At 34.6% G+C, this 18,097-nt stretch overlaps 2 protein-coding genes across 2 annotated transcripts in view; both read left to right on the forward strand.

Annotated features, from left to right (window-relative positions):
- LOC135156623 (E3 ubiquitin-protein ligase TRIM71-like) overlaps nt 1–1,254 on the forward strand; it is a 7,838-nt gene extending 6,584 nt beyond the window's left edge. The window contains exon 2 of the mRNA XM_064109389.1: nt 1–1,254. This exon is cut by the window's left edge and continues 2,270 nt beyond it. The gene's annotated coding sequence lies outside the window, so the exon portion shown is untranslated.
- Nucleotides 1,255–10,667: 9,413 nt separating this feature from the next.
- On the forward strand, nt 10,668–16,407 carry LOC129276487 (E3 ubiquitin-protein ligase TRIM71-like). The gene is made up of 2 exons (XM_054912865.2): nt 10,668–11,339; nt 12,377–16,407. The coding sequence occupies exons 1-2, from the start codon at nt 10,704–10,706 to the stop codon at nt 13,640–13,642; spliced, it is 1,902 nt and encodes a 633-aa protein (XP_054768840.2). The 5' UTR covers nt 10,668–10,703; the 3' UTR covers nt 13,643–16,407.
- The last annotated feature ends 1,690 nt before the right edge of the window (nt 16,408–18,097 follow it).

An 18,097-nucleotide genomic window follows, 5' to 3' on the forward strand; every position in this document is an offset into this window, starting at 1 on the left:
GTTCTCTATATGTTTATTTCATCCTGTAATGACTTCATAATTTAATCGGTTGTTAGGCGCAACGAACTTTTCTATTGAATTTGATCATTATAATGCATATGATGATGACCCCTTGTTATCTCCTACTACTAATGAAGAATGCAATGTGAACGTGTAATCACTTTGTAAATAAGCTCCAATATAACATACATGGTAAAACGCTGTTTAAAATCTTAAGCATGTTATTTAAGCCCATCACTGTAACAACTATTGTTTAAACTTTTTAAAGAAATTGTTTAAAAAGTTTAAACAATTACAAAAAAAGTTTAAACAACTTGTTGTTAGAGTGACATACTTAAACAATGTTTTTTTTTTTACTGCTTAGTGACTGTGTAAAATTTGTACATTTCGATTATGTTCACTCTCTGTTGTTTCATGTTGTGGTTGGGTTGTTAAGTGGTTTGACTTGACTCGAACATCATAGAGTAGTTAGAGATTTCTTACAGGTAGGAAGGGTATTTTATTACTCATAATGAGAGCGCCCTCTAACTGAATATACATTATAGGTTATCAGTTGAATAAATCACATAAACGGGATACTGTTACATGTGTCACATGGGCTGTTATTCTGATAGCGATGGTCAGGCAAAATGAATTTTAATGATTTAATCGATACATTGCATACATATATATATTCCATATTATAATAGTTATCGTAGAATGTACATATCCATTACCATATTTTTTTAAATGTTATTTATCAGTTAATGACTATTCAGGTGGGCTGGTATTCTGATAGCGATGGTCAGGCAAAATGAATTTTAATGATTTAATCGATACATTGTATACATATATATATATTTCATATTCTAATAGTTATCGTGGAATGTACATATCCATTACCATATTTTTTAAATGTTATTTATCAGTTAATGACTATTCAAGCGATGAGTCATAAATGTTCGGCTCAGCGAATTTTTCTATTAGTTTTGGAATTTGATCATAAGCCTATATGAGATATGATAAGCTGTATATATGTGCCGTAATTGTTGGCATAGCGAAATTTTCTATCAGTTTCTGAATTTGATCATAAGCCTATATGAGATATGATAAGCTGTATATATATGATCAATTGTTGGCATAACGAACTTTTCTATTAGTTTCTGAATTTGATCATAAGCCTATATGAGATATGATAAGCTATAAATCTATGTAGAGTATATTCTGTTGTCTCCTATGAGGAAGATCAAAATAAAAAATCACTTTGCTTAACATAAAATTTGTACATTTTCATTTTCATGTTCACACTATGTCACATTATGTGTTTTTTTTCTTCAATATGATCATGATGATATCAAAATATGAGTCACGCTTTATTATTTACTTTAAATTGAAATTGAAACTTTATTTACATAAATCTTCACAAAAAAAACATACAAATCAAGAAATATGGATATTTCAAATAAAATACATTTTAACATAAGTAAGAATATTTGAGAATAGTCGATGGATCACAGAAAGTGACAAAGAACTTTTAAATTAATGATCATGAAATTAACACAAAACAACACAATAAAAATAAATGCAGACTGGAAATACAGATCAAACAAACATAACATGAATATAATAATTGAATCTATATCAGTATACCATTAGTATTATAATTTCTGCATTAAGTGGATTTTCAAATGTCTTTTAAGGCTTTGTACAGTTTTGCACTGTTTGATATTTTGAGGGAGCTTATTCCAAATAATAATGGGACCCCTACATAAAAATATATTGTTTGAGAAAGAATAATGACCATATATAATAATAATAATAATAATAATAATAATAATGATATAGGTATATTTACCCAGGGAAGCCACGTCAGTTCTGAAAACTGTTCTCCTAGCGGGCCCTGCTATTATTATTACCCCGGTTTTTTTTTCAATATGATCATGATGATATCAATTCTATGATGCCCTCCTCTCCCGTAATGTCTGAAGATTTGCTTAATTTGTGTATTTATATGCCAAAATGTTACATTTTAGAAAAGGTGTCAAAGTTACATTTCTAAGTATGAATAAGTTTTTTTTTGTAATATAATGGTTGGCATTCTAAAGTTCTCACTATCAGGTGACACCAGTTATTTGTTTTTTTTTTGGCTCATACCTGAGCAAGTACTGATGATTCATATCCATGGTATATACATTGGTTTGTGTGAAAGGCATTTGCTCACATTGTATTGACTTTACAAAAAAATCTGAGCTGCGAGGTCCCATTTATCACCCGTGTCTGTGCTATGTTACAAAAATGAAGCCCCCCCCCAAAAAAAAAAAAATAAAATAAAATAAATAAATAAATAAAATAAAATAAAATAAATAAATAAAATAATAAAATAAAAAATAAAAAAAATAGAGTCCGAAAATCATTATTTTGTGCTTCAAACAAGTGAAATATAAAGTGATCGGAAACACCATATTTATTTCATCACATACACTATGTGTTCTATTATTATCGGCACGATAGAAATTACACAAAATTTTCGATTTTAATGTATCAAAAGCATTTCTTTTGAATTTTTTGTTTCAGAGTTTTTTAGTTGATAGAAAGGCATCCATGTACATATTTCATCTCTCCTTTGTTTTTTTTTAGTTCAAGTTTATAACGTTAACTTGTGCCTTTAAAATTAAGGAACTTGGCACAATGAGAGCAGCAGTCTAAATTGAGAATCCCTAAATGAAATGATACGCTCATAGCATTTCTTAGTAACAATAATTGTTTTGAATTATGTTTCCATTTATCAATATGATTGTAAAATACTTGTTTTTCGCTTAGCTACCAATGTCATTGGTTTTTATTACTTTGGGAAGGGATTCGAGTATCAATCTGAAAACGGATCGAGAAAAGGAACAAATATTCATTTTGCAAGACAAAATTATCAAACATGCTTTGATAAAAGATCCCTTTTAAGTGAAATTCATGACAATCATGCATGGTCGCATGCACCATTAAAAGTTGAATATTCCTCGTCTGCAGATAACGTATATTGTGGGGGTATGTTTAAAACTTGGCAAAAGTAGGTGACATTTTAATAGAACTTTCATTTTGGTTCCATACTGTATTTCCTGCATGAAATTAAAGGATCACTCTTGTACGTATCTGTCCTAAATGAGCTTTTCTTCTGTTGAAATATTTTTGGAGGGGAACTGCATGCAGTGGAGTTATTCTTTGAATTGGCAATTTAGTATTTTAACGTTATTATGTATATATGTCACATAAGTATGTGTCATGTACATATATTTCATTTTTAGAATGATTTTATTTATTAATGGGTAAAGAGGGGCTTACGGTAAATTATTCACATGCTTTCTTTATCATGCGTTCAATGTGTCATGCTTATTTTGCTTTTAAATGTATACCCAAAAACGTTTTATTCATTTATTCATGTATATTGTCACATTATTGCTCTCATAACTGTGATTAGACCTCTATAGGAAGAACAGCATCATTATGAATGACTCTGAATAATATTCACATTTGTAATTCTTCATGTACACTCTATATTATCTTGGTGTTATTCTGATAATAAACCCAACCCAACCAAACCAAACAATAATGTAGAAATACACATCAATCCGATATCACCACTACAATAGCTACAGCTGCATAATTGATATCATAAAGTCAAGTGATTTTATCATTTGTTTAGGAGAAGAGAGACAGTGAGAGAGCTCGCTAACAAAACGATTGATCAGTATTCATGTAAATCGCATACTTACGAAGTTTGAATTGATTCTATTGATATCAAGATTTCATTAAATTCTGAATGTAATCAAATTCAATTGAGTTTGTTTCATCTTTATATACGAACTCGTAGGCTTACGAAATGAAGAGAGAGAGAGAGAGAGAGGGGGGGGGTATATAAAGGGAGAGAGAGGGGGAGAGAGGAGAGAGAAAGTAAGTATATTGTATGGAAGTATTTGTGAATGATCTGGCATGTCTATGGAAGCATAAAAACAGTAATACTTAAAAAAAGATACAAATATAGTACGCCTCTGGCAGTGTCTCGCCTACATTAGTACGCCGTTTAATATAGCACCATGCATGCTGACTTTGAAAACGACTATAGAATAATTATTCATAAAAACACCATTCATATGACAATAAAATGCTATGTTTATTGACCCAAAATGAAATCTGATTTTAATCATATCACCTAAGACTTGTGCAGGATGATCAGTGGTACGTGATAACCATTAATATGTCCACATTTAATGAAATATACCAATAAACTTTCATAGTTATGATGGCAAATCAACAAACGCCCCCAATATGGCCAGAGTTCATTGACCCTAAATGACCGTTGGCCTTGGTCATGTGACTTGAACCTCATGGAGGATGTTTACTGATACTTGGTAACTCTTATGGTCAAGTTTCAAGAATTAGATCCATAAACTTTTAAATGATGGCATTTCAACAAATACCCAAACATGGCCAATGTTCATTGACTCTTTATGATCTTTGACCCTGGAAATGTAACCTCAAACTCGGGCAGGATATTCAGTTATACTTGCTTTCCCTTTTGTTTAAGCTTCATTAAGTTGGTTTATATACATGTACTTTTTAAGCTATGATGACATTTCAAAACTGTATCTTAAGTTATGATTTTGATATTGATAATTTCGCTCTGCTATGCAGGCGAGGCAAAAAAAATATATAAAAAAGTTTGTCTCTTAGTTGACTAACCACTTGTATCATTCATTTTATGAGAGACATAATTGGAACTGTTTTTTATCTATAGCTAAATAGTACTAAATCATTCAGATGTCCTGGCCAGAATATGAAAATAAATTCAACAAAATTCATTTGTTAATGATTCAACCTTCTTCCCCTATGCTATCCCCATTGTTATGCACAATTAAGGCCTGGGACTGAATTAAGCATTGTTAGGCTCCAGTGCACTCTCCCTGGCTTAACAGGTGGAACATTTTTTAATTGGGTGTGTTGCCTTACCAAGCACTTAGGCTTCACTATCTGCTCAGAAGTCAAACAGGGAGGACCTATGGATCTTATTGGTTCAGAAATGCTGTTGGAAAATTGAAGTTTTTAGGCTTGAATTTAGGGCAGATAGCGCTGCATTTTCCATTTCAAAGCATCAAGAACATTACTGCTGAGAATTGAGGCCTTCCTGATGATTTCCTGCCTTTAGTCACAGATGTCAAACTATGCGTTCCACTCGTGGTTCCACTGGTCGTTCCACTCGTTGTTCCAATTCTGGTTCTGAGTCTGGTTCCAACTGCCGTTCCAGTAGCCGTTCCGGTCCCATTCCCGGCTCCGGCTTCACCATGATTATGACTGTCAAATCCCGCTATGGACAATAATCAGAGAGGGAAGACAGATCCACCATTGAATGATGTAACTAGTTATACGATTCGTCAGTTTCAATGAACATTGAACTGGAGTGATTATTTCACCTCAAAGTGGGTTACTTTGTATGTTATTCCAAAGACTTGCATTTTATATTTTATTTGTATGCTGAAACAAAGCCATTGAATTATCGTTCTACAAGAACCTGAATACAGTTTTAATAAATTCTTTAAACTGTATTTTTATTGTTCATGTAATTATTTCATTTTATGTCCTCTTGAGTTACTTGGGTGTGACAATTGGTTGCGAGAATTGATTGTATGTCCTCTTGGGTTGACTTGGGTGTGACAATATCTAATAATAGTAATAACCGGTGTGTTGGCTCAGTTGGTAGAGCGTCCGTCTCACAACCGGGAGGTCGGGAGTTCAAACCCCGACCGTGTCAGACCAAAAGACGTTTAAAGATGGGAGTTGCTGCTACCCTGTTTGGCGTTCAACAATTTAAGAGATGGAGTCTCGTCGATCTGGCGCTGCACAGCGGCTGCCGGGTCCACTATTTATTGGGCAAATCAAATTTTCGGAGTATTTTATTTCATGTCCATTTCGAACAATGATATATGGATTTTCATAATAATAATAATGATAATAAATACAACTACTACTAATAATAATAATGGTAACAATAATAATGATGACAATATAATAATAATAATAATAATAATAATAATATTAATACTAATAATACATGTTTTACGTCCTAAATATCCCCAACGGGGGCGGGGGGGGGGGGGGGGCAAAATCTGAAAACACGCCTCGAAGCAATTAAGAACTGAAATTACGAAAAGGAAAGGATTCAAGAACTATAGATTGCCGTCTTCAAATGGGGGTGCTAGGGAACTGGAATTTAACATTTAACTGACGCCTGAAATGAGGGGATTAGGAACAGGGAGGGGGGGGGCTGGTTGGTGAATGAAGAAGGGTGATAATGATATCCCTTGGGATCTGCTAACAAGGTAAGAAAAGGAGGCCGTAAGTGCCGCAAATACCCCGTACTTCCAATATACGTGGCCACCCCAGGGCCTTAAAGGTATTGTTTAACTTTTTGAGCAGCCAATTTAAAAAATTCTTATACCAAGATGAAACATGTGTACAAGTGCATGTATTAGAACTAATAAACCCTGAAAACAACCATTATTGAGAATGAAAAGCTAAAACTACAAGGCAAACCCTGATTTTGTAAATAGGCGTCTAATAGACGCATAAATAGTACACATAAGTGTATGGGATGAAATTAAGGTGGTGTTTCCGGTCACTTTATATTTCAACTTTTGAAGCACTTAATAATTATTTTAGAACGCAATTTTTTCTGGGCTTCATTTTTGTAACATATCACAGACACAGGTGACAAGTGTGACCTTCTAGCTCAGATTTTTTTATTTTCAAATCAATGTTAAACAATCACTTTAATCTACAAGTAACTCTCTTTACGAAGCTCCTACATATCACGTTATGTGCTTTAAAGACTGAGTAGATTATAGCCTTCTTTGAATCTGTCATTTTCAATTGCTAAATCTTTCTTTAAATCTACCCTTTTCTCATTGAAACTATCAAAAAACCTTTTAACCAAAAGAGTCCTTTAAAAGATTGTCTTTTCTAGGTATTATCACGTTTCCAATTTTCCAGATCACTCCCTACATATTGAAATATTGTTTGATTTCAACTACAAATTAAAGCGCCAACACACACTCTTAAAACAAATCAGTCAAATTGGCTAGACCAGTATTCCGCTGGGTGCCACTGATATGGCAGTCACTGATCGCATGGACCTACTAGTATTAGATCCGTGCTGATACAGGCGCGTAGCCAGGGGGGGGGGGGGCAGTGGGGGCGGTCGCCCCCAAAAAAAGTCCCCAAAAAGAATAAAAAGAAGGAAAAAAGAGAGGAGAAAAGGAAAAGGAAGAAAGGTAGCTTTTTTCTTTTGTCTTTTATTCTTTTTTTTTTCTCAAAAGAGAAACCTTTTCCCTCCTGCTCTAAATTTATATATGAATTTTGCTTCCGCGCTGCAAATGACAATATTGAAGTTCTCCATTGTTTCCCCTACCCTTTCTCTAACCCTGTTTTTTCACCTCAGCTACACTCTAAAAACAATGAGTAAAATTTTACCCAAATTGGGTAGAAAGGGAACATGCATGTTTGCTGGGTATTTTTTTTACCCGAAATTGGGCTATTTCAAAGCAACATTGCGTAAAATTTGCAACATATTGGGTATCTTTCTACCCAACCAACATGCATGTTCCTATTTTACCCAATATTGGGTATACCTTTTTTAGAGTGTATATGTGTTTCTTGCCAGTTAAAGTTCAAATGTATACATTAGTATAATAAGTTATCTTTTTTTAATTGATCGCGCAATTTCTGGTCGGGTCGGCTGCGGGCAGGTAAAATCTTTATATCAATTTCTGCCGTCACCTCCATAAAGTCAACTTTTCCCTCTTTTCAGCTCATTACTAAACAACCATAATTTTGGGGCAAATGGGTTCCTAATTTTAAAAGAGGAAGGTATAAAATTCGTGTCGTATTAAATTTAAAAAAATACAAAATTGTTTATCAAATAACTTTATGTTATTCCCCTGCACATTCATCTCCTGTCCTGTTTTGCACCCTCAGTTTGAAACTTTGAATGACACTTATGTTCTTTGTAATTCAAAATGAAGCACTTCAGGATAAGTCAAAGAATATAGGCATCCTTTTTTAAAATATAATTTCAATAAGTCACAGAAGTTTCAACCTTTTGCGCACCATTTAATTGTAATGAAGTTCAATAAACCTAGAAAATCAATTGAATGAGAGCCGATGGGGTATAAGAGATATCTGAATTTGATGAAACGTCCACCCTTTGAAATTTCAGAGTTTCATTGCTCTGCGCGGGGAGGAATATCTTCATCCCGGCATCTACACTTCTTCTCCTCTGTTTTGCGAGTTAAAGATATGCACTGTCGCTAAATTCTTTGTCATCAAATCTGATCTTTCCAAGGGAAGTATTCAATATATCTTTGAGAATGCCCTTTTCTCGGGACCCTTTTCATGGCAAAAAATGATAAAACGTTTTAGCTTCCGCGCTTCGCGCGGGGTTATTGTCATTTTAATTTCCTCAATTTTTTTTGTACGTTCACAATAACTTTTGAAAACAAGGTTTAAAATCACAATATAGTCAACAGAATTGGAGCTGATATGGGTATTAGAGACAAGAGAGACGGCTCCTTCTCATTTCAATTCATGAAACACCAAAAGTTTTGCGCCTCTGGTGGGAGGGGGAAACTCCCCCTCCCTGCACCCAGCCCCTAGGGAGCGCGCTTCGTGCGCTCTGTAAGTGTTGGCACGCTTCGCGTGCATTTACCGCCCCCTCCAAAATGAAATCTTGTTTACGCGGTTGTGCTGAAAGTCACATTTCTGACATATATTCTAGTAAAAAATGACTATATCATCGTAAAATGCGACTTGACAATAGTCAAATATGACTACAATAACAGTTGAAACCCAGCTGACCCTATTAACTAGTCATTTTTTACTGATTTGTTTTTAGAGTGCAGTATCTAACACTACGATCCAATCAAAAGTTTGGTTTTTTTTTAATACAACGCTGTTTACTTTATGAATCTCACAGTAGGTGTTAAACGGTTTAAAGATACATGCTTGATTTTAGTATTGTTGTTTAAGACTTTAAACAACGTTTAAACAACTACTGTAAAGTTGATATAGCAAACAGCGTGGTATGTATAAAGGTTTTAAACAGCTTTTTGGCTGTGTTGCTTCAGTCAAACAATGTCAAGGCCAGCATGGATCGATAAATCTCGAATATTTAGATAACCAATTGAAAATAGGAATATCTACATTCTGGCTAATCAACCTTTGTAATAGATAAAACTGACAAGAGTTTGTAGTGGAAGAACAATTCTGATGACATAGTCATCAGGTAATCACATGGAGCCAGCACCACACATGCTATTAATATATAATTATTATACCCACTTCTATTTATAGGAAGTTTCTACTGCACAATAGTGTGCTTTTACCATTGTTTGTAATACAAAAAAGTGATACGATGCTTTTTAGATCATTATTATTATTTTTTTTTTTCTTCCTCTTTCAAATCAATAAGTTTACAATCACAATTCATATAAATAAAGATTCTTTGCATGTATACAATAAATAAACAATCAAACAAATAAATATATCAATATCAATGAGATTACAAATATTTTTTTAAATGATTACAAATGAAGTTAAACTGCCAAATTTCTCTTCTATTACAATGTGAAAACAGAGGGGGAAGACCCATATCAATCGGGAAAAAAACCCATACTTTGTAAGAGATGGCTTTTTTCCCTGAATAGAATAGAAATAATCTCTTTTGAACGTATTAATTGTACAAGAATAAAAAAGGATAAAATATTATTTTAAAGGTTAATTAGAGGAAGGTTATTATCCTAAAACGTCCCTACACACTCACCTTACCCCCATACCCCCTCCCCCCTCATCTCTCTCCCCAGACACTCACACAAGCTCACTTCAACTCAACCCCCCCCCCCCCACTCTTCCCCGTCACAAAACTCACACATCCATCTACACGCGTAAACCCACACATGATGCATCCTGCTCTGGTACAACTATCTGTATTTGAACAAATAAACAAAACAAAACAAAAACAACATGAAGCAACCAATTTGTTCCCATTTCCTTGAGTGCACCCCCAGCTTCCCCTTTTTAAACGCTATTTGATATTCCGTATCTCTATACTCTTTAACCAAATGTGTCACTTTCTGTACGGTTGGATATATTCCACGTTTTCTTGAACTAAAAATAACATACTTAATTAAGAATATAATACAGTTTATTAAAGTTACTCTTGTAGTATTTCCAGATATCCCCATGAAAATTGTTTTCAAACCGTCACTGCCAAGTTCATTCAGTTGAAATATTTTACTCATCTCTTCCCATAATCGCTTAACTTCGGGACAATAAAAAAAAATGTTGGTAAGACTCAATTTCTTTTTTTTACAAAAGGAACACAAATTATCTGTCTCAAAACCAAATTTAAAAAGTTCCCTTTTCGTGTACACAGATCATTGTTGTATATAAGCCGAATGAAAACAGTTCCCTCTTTCGATGGAATTATGCATACATAACGCTGTCAAGTTCAAAGGTAGGTGGGAATACCCAGTTCTATTAATAGAACGTTCCTACTTCAATTCACAATAATGTGCTTTTACCATTGTAGCACTACGAGTAATTTGTATCTAACTGCACAGTTGGCTTCGTTGTAATGTAATAGTTCTTGTGGTTGGAATTTAATTAGATCTCTTTATTTAGCGATGGCTGAGAAGTGTGGATCAGAGAAAGCATCAAGCTCTTCACCGAACCTGATATGTCCATTATGCCTTGATATATTTGTCGAGGCGACGATCTTAACTTCATGTGGACACACATTTTGTAGGCAATGCCTCAAGAAATACGACTTAACCCACCAGGACCTTGATCACATGGTCTGTCCTCTCTGCAGGGAGATCACCAAGTTGTCCGCCAACCGTGTCGATGATCTCCGCCTCAATGTCTCCATCAACGGATGCGTAGACGATTACCAGGCCAAGTGTGGAGGGATGAATGCTGTCCTTGAGATGTGCCAGAAATGCACCGCTTGCAAGTCTCTGAAAGACGCCGTGTCATTATGCTTAACATGTAATTGTTATATGTGTGATAAGTGTCTGCATTCTCATCAACAGCTTACCATGTTCTTTGACGGTCATGAGATCGTATCCATGGATGATGTCGTCGAAGGAAAGGTCAGCATAGGTCATTTATTCGAGAAGTGTTCCATCCACAAACAAGAAAACAAAGATATGTTTTGTGAGGATTGCAAGGTCCATGTCTGTCAAAAGTGCGCACTCGTTGATCATCAAAATCACAAAATCAAGAACCAGGTTGACTTTGAGCAGGAGTTGCGACAGAAGGTAAATTTGTTCATAATTATCACAGTAAAAACGCTGTTTAAAAATCCATATCGCTGTTTACTATTTGAACCTTACAGTAGTTGTTTAGAAGTTTAAACAACCAGACTTTTTTTCAGAATCAAATATCAATAATCAAACTTAGCTGTTTACAAGTTTAAATACTTAAAAAAATATTTAAACCAGTAATGTGAGGTTAAACAGTTGTATAAAAATGTAGGCAACATGTTTAGAGCGTACACTCTTAAAAAGGTTGGGCAAAAAGGCCCAACTTTTAACCATCACTTGGCAACATACTATCCATACTACTATTAGTTAAAGTCTGTCCAAATTGGGTAATAAAAACTAATAATTGGGTAATAAATTTGCTGAATTATATAAGTATGTATATATTTTTTTGTACTAACAAAAATTACCCAACACAGTGGACAGTATGTAGATATAAAATGGTTATAATTACTGAGGACGATCATTAATGTCGATGATGAAAACACAAACGATCACACTAGTTTTTTTTTAATGATTACGATGGTGATGAAACTGATGACGATAATAATGATAATCACAATATCAAGATATACAAGATATTAAGAACATTAACAGTAAAAATATAAAAATAAATAATACTAATAAAATAATGATAATATTAAAGGTAGCAGGAATAACAATAGTCATGATAATGATATAATAAACAAAAATATAAAACAGAATATTGATTAATAAAATAACAATATAGATGTGTTGAATACAGATTGAAAATGATATATAATAATTTTTAATACCATCATCAGCATCTAAAATGTTAATTCGTTTCTTTATTCTTTATGTTGAACTACATTGGTGATTATTATCGTTATTGTTTCAATATGACATACAATTTTGTGATTATATGTTGTCTCTTCAAGCCTATTCAGAATATCGTATGTCATTTTGTATGATTTATCTTCTTTTTTATAGTATTAGTACTTGTTATTTTCACCTTTATGGAATACTTCCAGATCTAACTCGCTGTTTTTACTTTTCACACTTTTATTTCGTAGGTGACAGACCTTGCCCAGCGATGTGCCGACAAGAAAGCAGAGCTGGAGAAGAACATTCAGAACATAGAAATACAACGTCATGAGGTACACACTGCAGTGCAGACACTACTAGATGATGTCAGGCAAGCCTACAACATCAAGGCCAAGGAGCTGGAAGAAAATCTTCGAAATCTCACCGAGCAAATAAATGCCTTACAGCATAGTTTTGATGACGACCTCAACGTCTTGAAGTCGAAAGATCGACAGAGGATCAAGAGTATTTGTAGTTCAATTACTTTGGTAGATAATAACAGACTGGGTCATCTTGAGACAGACACTCTATCTGCTCATATCTTGTTCTGTAAGGAGCTGGATGCCATGCTGAAGGAGGTTACTGATCGCACTTCTGTGGAAGCTATTAGGAAGAAAGCACAGGAGAAGAGGTTCAAACCAGCAGACAATACTCGTCTTGACCTCGGGAGCATCTCAGGATCAGATCCCAAGATGGATGTCATTCAGTGTGTTGATCTACGGGGAGTGATGTGGGGTATGGCACGGTACTCCAATAGCACTGTCGCTATCGGGTATGGGTATAATGCACGAGGTATTGATATCATTGATTCAAATGGTGGAAGGCAGCAGTATAGAAACACACCCTTTAGTGACATGATATGTTATGATCTGGTGTTGCAACGGGACGGGAGGTTATGCATGTCTACTGGTACTACAGAAGCCTACATCTACTCTCCCCTTGGCTCCAGGAAAGCAACAATCCATGTGAGAAACAATACTAATTGTTATCTCAATGTTAACAAAAGTCCATCAGATGAAATCATTATTACTAACTATGAAAACCAAGTCTATATCTATGACCCGACAGGATCCACTCTTAAACACACTGTTCAAACAAAGCACAAGACGTATCAGGCATCTACCACCAGGACGGGTTTGATCGTCACGAGTTCATGTAATGCCAATCCTCGCGTAGTGACGGTCTATGACAGGGATGGGAATGCTGGTGAGTCTCTACAAGCTCCACGGGGTGTCTACCTGTATGCTGCCGTTGATGAGCAGGACAGGGTGTATGTAGCGAGTGTTGATAAGGATAATAGTAGCGTCGTGATCAGGCTCTATGATCTTGATGGTTTGAACCTGAAGGAAAGAGTTGAGTTCAAAGCACTTAATATGACATTGGGTTGGAGTTGGTGTTACTTGGTTTCCCTCTCCCCAGACATGCTCGCCTTTGCTTGTCACAAGAAGTTATATTTCATCAAGGTATCACTGTAATCCACTTTATATCACACTATGTAGTATGGAAACTGACGTGCTTTCACCCTGCTACAAATCTACTTTAACACGTGTCGATATTCAATACTTCATGTATATTACTTACGATATGAAACCTTTTCCTAATGACAAAGTCAGTTAATGTGATACAGATACAATAAAATTTAATTCGTAGAAAAAAAGAGTATGTTTCGCAGCCAGAAGCTGGATAAAATGTGAAAATTTTAGTATTTAATACGACAATATTCAAGTGATACAAGTGATAAATAAAGTGAATCAATTAATGAAGTGTAAAAATTATACGTTACTTTGCACCAATTTTACGAGTATTGAATATACCATTTAGTCTGCAACAAACAGGTATACCGTGCTTATTATTGTAATTATCATTTATTAACATAAAGATAAAAATAAAACTAAGTATTTATTGAAAATATAATAAAGCAATTTGCAAATGTAATTTCAAATAAATCAAGATAATTACTATCATACTTACTAATGAAAATATTTACAGCGCATTAGGGGAATAAACGGAAAATAAGCAGAAAGACTACACTCTACACAGTATTAGACCATTTTGCTTTCACATCATGCGAAAGTTTCGTACCACCATACTCATGCCTATTCGCTATTGTATATCATTCAGTTAAATCATCGCGGATAATGGAATGATAAGATGATTTCTTTCGGACCTTCCAGACGTTTCTTCCATTTTGTTTTTGATAATTATGTGATCTTCTCCAAGAGGGAAAGATATGCCAACCGCTGATAACCAGTTATTAAAAAAACCCAAATATTTCCTGGTAAAAATGTCTCTTTTTGTTTAACAGTAGTCTTGAAAATATACGGTTTTGATTTTCTTTGTTTTAGAATGTTTACGAGACATGTAAAGAATATTTCTTATTCTTTTTTGTCATAAGTCCCTCTGAAAAGGAATGGAACCATTGCAATAGTAATTCGTATAAATTAGTGAACAGGTGGAGATATGAATATATAATTTATATTCATTTTCCAATATATATGCGTGTATAAATACAAACTTATCTAAATTATTATATACATAATATTGCATATAGGAATGTATTGAATACGGTGTAAAGTATAATTAGAAAACTTGTATTATCGTTACATTAAGGTATAGAGGCTTTCTAAGAATTATTTAGAGAAAATTCATACAGATATAGATTTCACTTTAATTTTAGATTAAGTTAACGATTGCTATTCGGCTCGTGTACTCAGTGTTCAATGCCCGATGTTCTTTCTCTACATTCAAGTATGATGATCGCTTCAAATCCCAGAATTTGACATCCTTTTAGCAGCTTTGAAAAAAATATTTTTTGAATCGTTATCCCGAATTTGTACCTAACAAATTTGTGTAAAAAATAACAAAACTAAACTGTCCCTAACTTCGAAATTCAAAATGGAAGTTTAATCAAATGAAAATTGATAATTGTAAATATTGATCTGGAAAATAAAAATAACAACTAGCTTTTTTAGTACAGCCCAAACGACGAAATTTTTTGATCATGAATACAGCCTTTAAAAAAAAACGTTCTAAAAAAAAATTTACGCAATAATTCAAGAGACCAAGCTATCACGTTTAACGTAGACAATTCCTGGTCGATCTGTGGTTATTTTCCTTTAATAACATTTAAATTTTACTTTAAATTTAATGTATAAATAAATTTTCTGGTGTAAATATCACGATTTATATTTTATAAATGTATGTTATCGAGTTACTGTTCTCTCAGAGGTTAGTCTATGAGATTCTCTTGTGTATAGTTATGACCTATGTTTAGAACGACTCTGCTTATCCAAAGGGGAAGAGTATTTTAAAAGTAAATTGACTACAAAATTTATAGTTTTATAATTTCGGTAAGGTTTGTATTATTTTATAATGTATTACAAGACACCATGAATGCATCACTATTAGTGATTATGCGTAGCTATTAGATGAATTTATTTTGAATGTATAACCAGTGACATCAGGGCCCCGTAGTACAAATTTGAAAGAACAGTTCTGATTGGTTCTTATTCAGTCTAGTGAGCAAAATACGCATGCAACGACGATCTTGATAGGCTATTTCATTTAGCGATTAATCGCTAACCTTTGTGATATCTCGCCTAGTTAGTTCAACATGAAAAAAAAGAGCAAATGTGCTTCATGTTTTGAAATGCACTTCTGGGGCCTGTTACACGAACCTCAACAACCATCTTAGATGAATATCTCTACGATTGATTGAATTGACTACAATGTACAATTAATCATGAATACCAAGCATACGATCAATCGCTAACCTTTGTGTTACGGGACCCTGGTCGACTTATGGAAATCGTATAGGTATAGATCAGTACGAACTTTATAATATAAAATATAGAAATATATCTTATCTCTTAATATGCTGACTGTAGAATAAATATCTTGTTTTGTACTTTAATCAACTGAGAATCAGCATTACAGAAGAAAGGGGTCTAAAGCTGCAAATCATTTTATTATCTTATCCAAAGGCTACATTTTGATATTCGATTGTCTTAGGCCTATATGTATTAGACTGCATTTAGCAAAGCAAAATAGAAAACAAATGGAAACAAAACGAATATCCGATTATTTCATGAGTTATATATATAGTGAAGATAGAAAACGAGAGAAAATCGTTCCGAGAGGACAATCTAGAGTTTGCTATGTAAAAACGACTAATGTATATTTGATTAGAATTGAAGTATATCGAGCATATATATGTAGCTATTATTCCTTTTGAATTGAATCTATGGATTTCTCTTTTCATTAAATCTTAAATACAAGAAAATTTAATCAAGTCTGTTCAAACTTTGAACTTGCTGAATACTAACTACATACAGTGCTTGCCAAAGAATGAAGGGGGGGGGGGGTATTCGGTGTGTGAGAGAGAGGGGGGACGAGAAGAGAGTGGAATATGAAGATGATTTACTTAAAAACCAAGAATTGTCTAGGCTAATTTCGGTTGAAAAAAAATACATGTACAGTTAACACTATCAGATTCTGGTAAATAGTTTTAATAGGTAATCAGTGAGACATCAACATGAATTCTGAGAGTCTCTAGTAAAAATAAAGGTTGAGGAGGGGGGGGGGGGGGTGTCTTCTCAAATACATTCGTGTTACATTTGCTATAATTGACGACTTCCGGCACATGTGTATGTGATATAAGCGTCATGGCGACAAATGTGATGGTAATGATTATGATAGATGATGGTGATGATGAAGATGATGATGATAAAGACGATGATGATGATGATGATGATGATGATGATGATGATGATGATGATGATGATGATGATGATGATGATGATGATGATGATAGTGGTGTGGTGGTGGTGCTGGTGGTGATGAAGTTAGTGGTAAAGATGGTGATGCCGACGACGATGATGATGGTAATGATGATGATGATGATGATGATGATGATGATGATGATGACAGTGGTGTGGTGGTGGTGCTGGTGGTGGTGCTGGTGGTAATGAAGATGGTGGTAAAGATGATGATAATGACGACGATGATGATGATGCAGTGGCGTACCTAGGATTTTCCACAGGGGGGGGGGGGGCAAAATCGGCCGCCCAAAAAAATTGACAAGCAAAAAAAAAAAAAAAAAATGGGGTAAAAAAAAAATGGGGTAAAAAAAAAAAAAAGGTCTTCAAGCTCGTCAGGGGGGCAGTGATATGTATTTTGTATGGGTTGTGGCTCGTCAGGGGGGGGGGCAGAGTGCCCCCCCCCTGCCCCCCCCCCGTAGGTACGCTAGTGTGATGATGACGATGATGATGACAAAGGTGGTATGGTGGTGATTAAGTTAGTGGTAAAGATGGTGATGCCGACGACGATGATGGTGATGATGATGATGATGACGGTGATGATAAGTTATTACGGAATAACCATCGTTAATACGCATGGTGGTGATAAGCAGAGATAGATGTGAAGGGTAATTGAGATATAAATTACTTTTGGACGCGATGATCATAATGAAAATAAAATAAGATTATTGATCATTGATCTGTATACATGTATATTCAAAACAGCAAATTTATCTCAAGTGACATCCGACCGGTGTGTTGGCTCAGTTGGTAGAGCGTCCGTCTCACAACCGAGAGGTCGGGGGTTCAAACCCCGGCCGCGTCAGACTAAAAGACGTTAAAAGATGGGAGTTGCAGCTGCTACCCTGTTTGGCGTTCAACTTCAATGGGATAGAGCCTCGTCGATCTGGCGCTGCACAGCGGCTGCGGGGCCCACGATCAATTGCGCAAAGCAAATTGTCGGAGTATTTCATGTCATGTCTATTTCGAACAATAAATTATGGATTTTCATAAAATAGCCTTTATTAAACAAATCATCAAACTTAAATAAATGTTTAAGTTAAGGAAAAACTTTAGGTGGACACTTTGATTTAGAAATTATTATTAAAATGGGCCATGTACGAACACCCAGAG

Source organism: Lytechinus pictus, chromosome 14 (genome assembly GCF_037042905.1).
Source record: "Lytechinus pictus isolate F3 Inbred chromosome 14, Lp3.0, whole genome shotgun sequence".
Taxonomy (NCBI): Eukaryota; Metazoa; Echinodermata; class Echinoidea; order Temnopleuroida; family Toxopneustidae; genus Lytechinus; species Lytechinus pictus.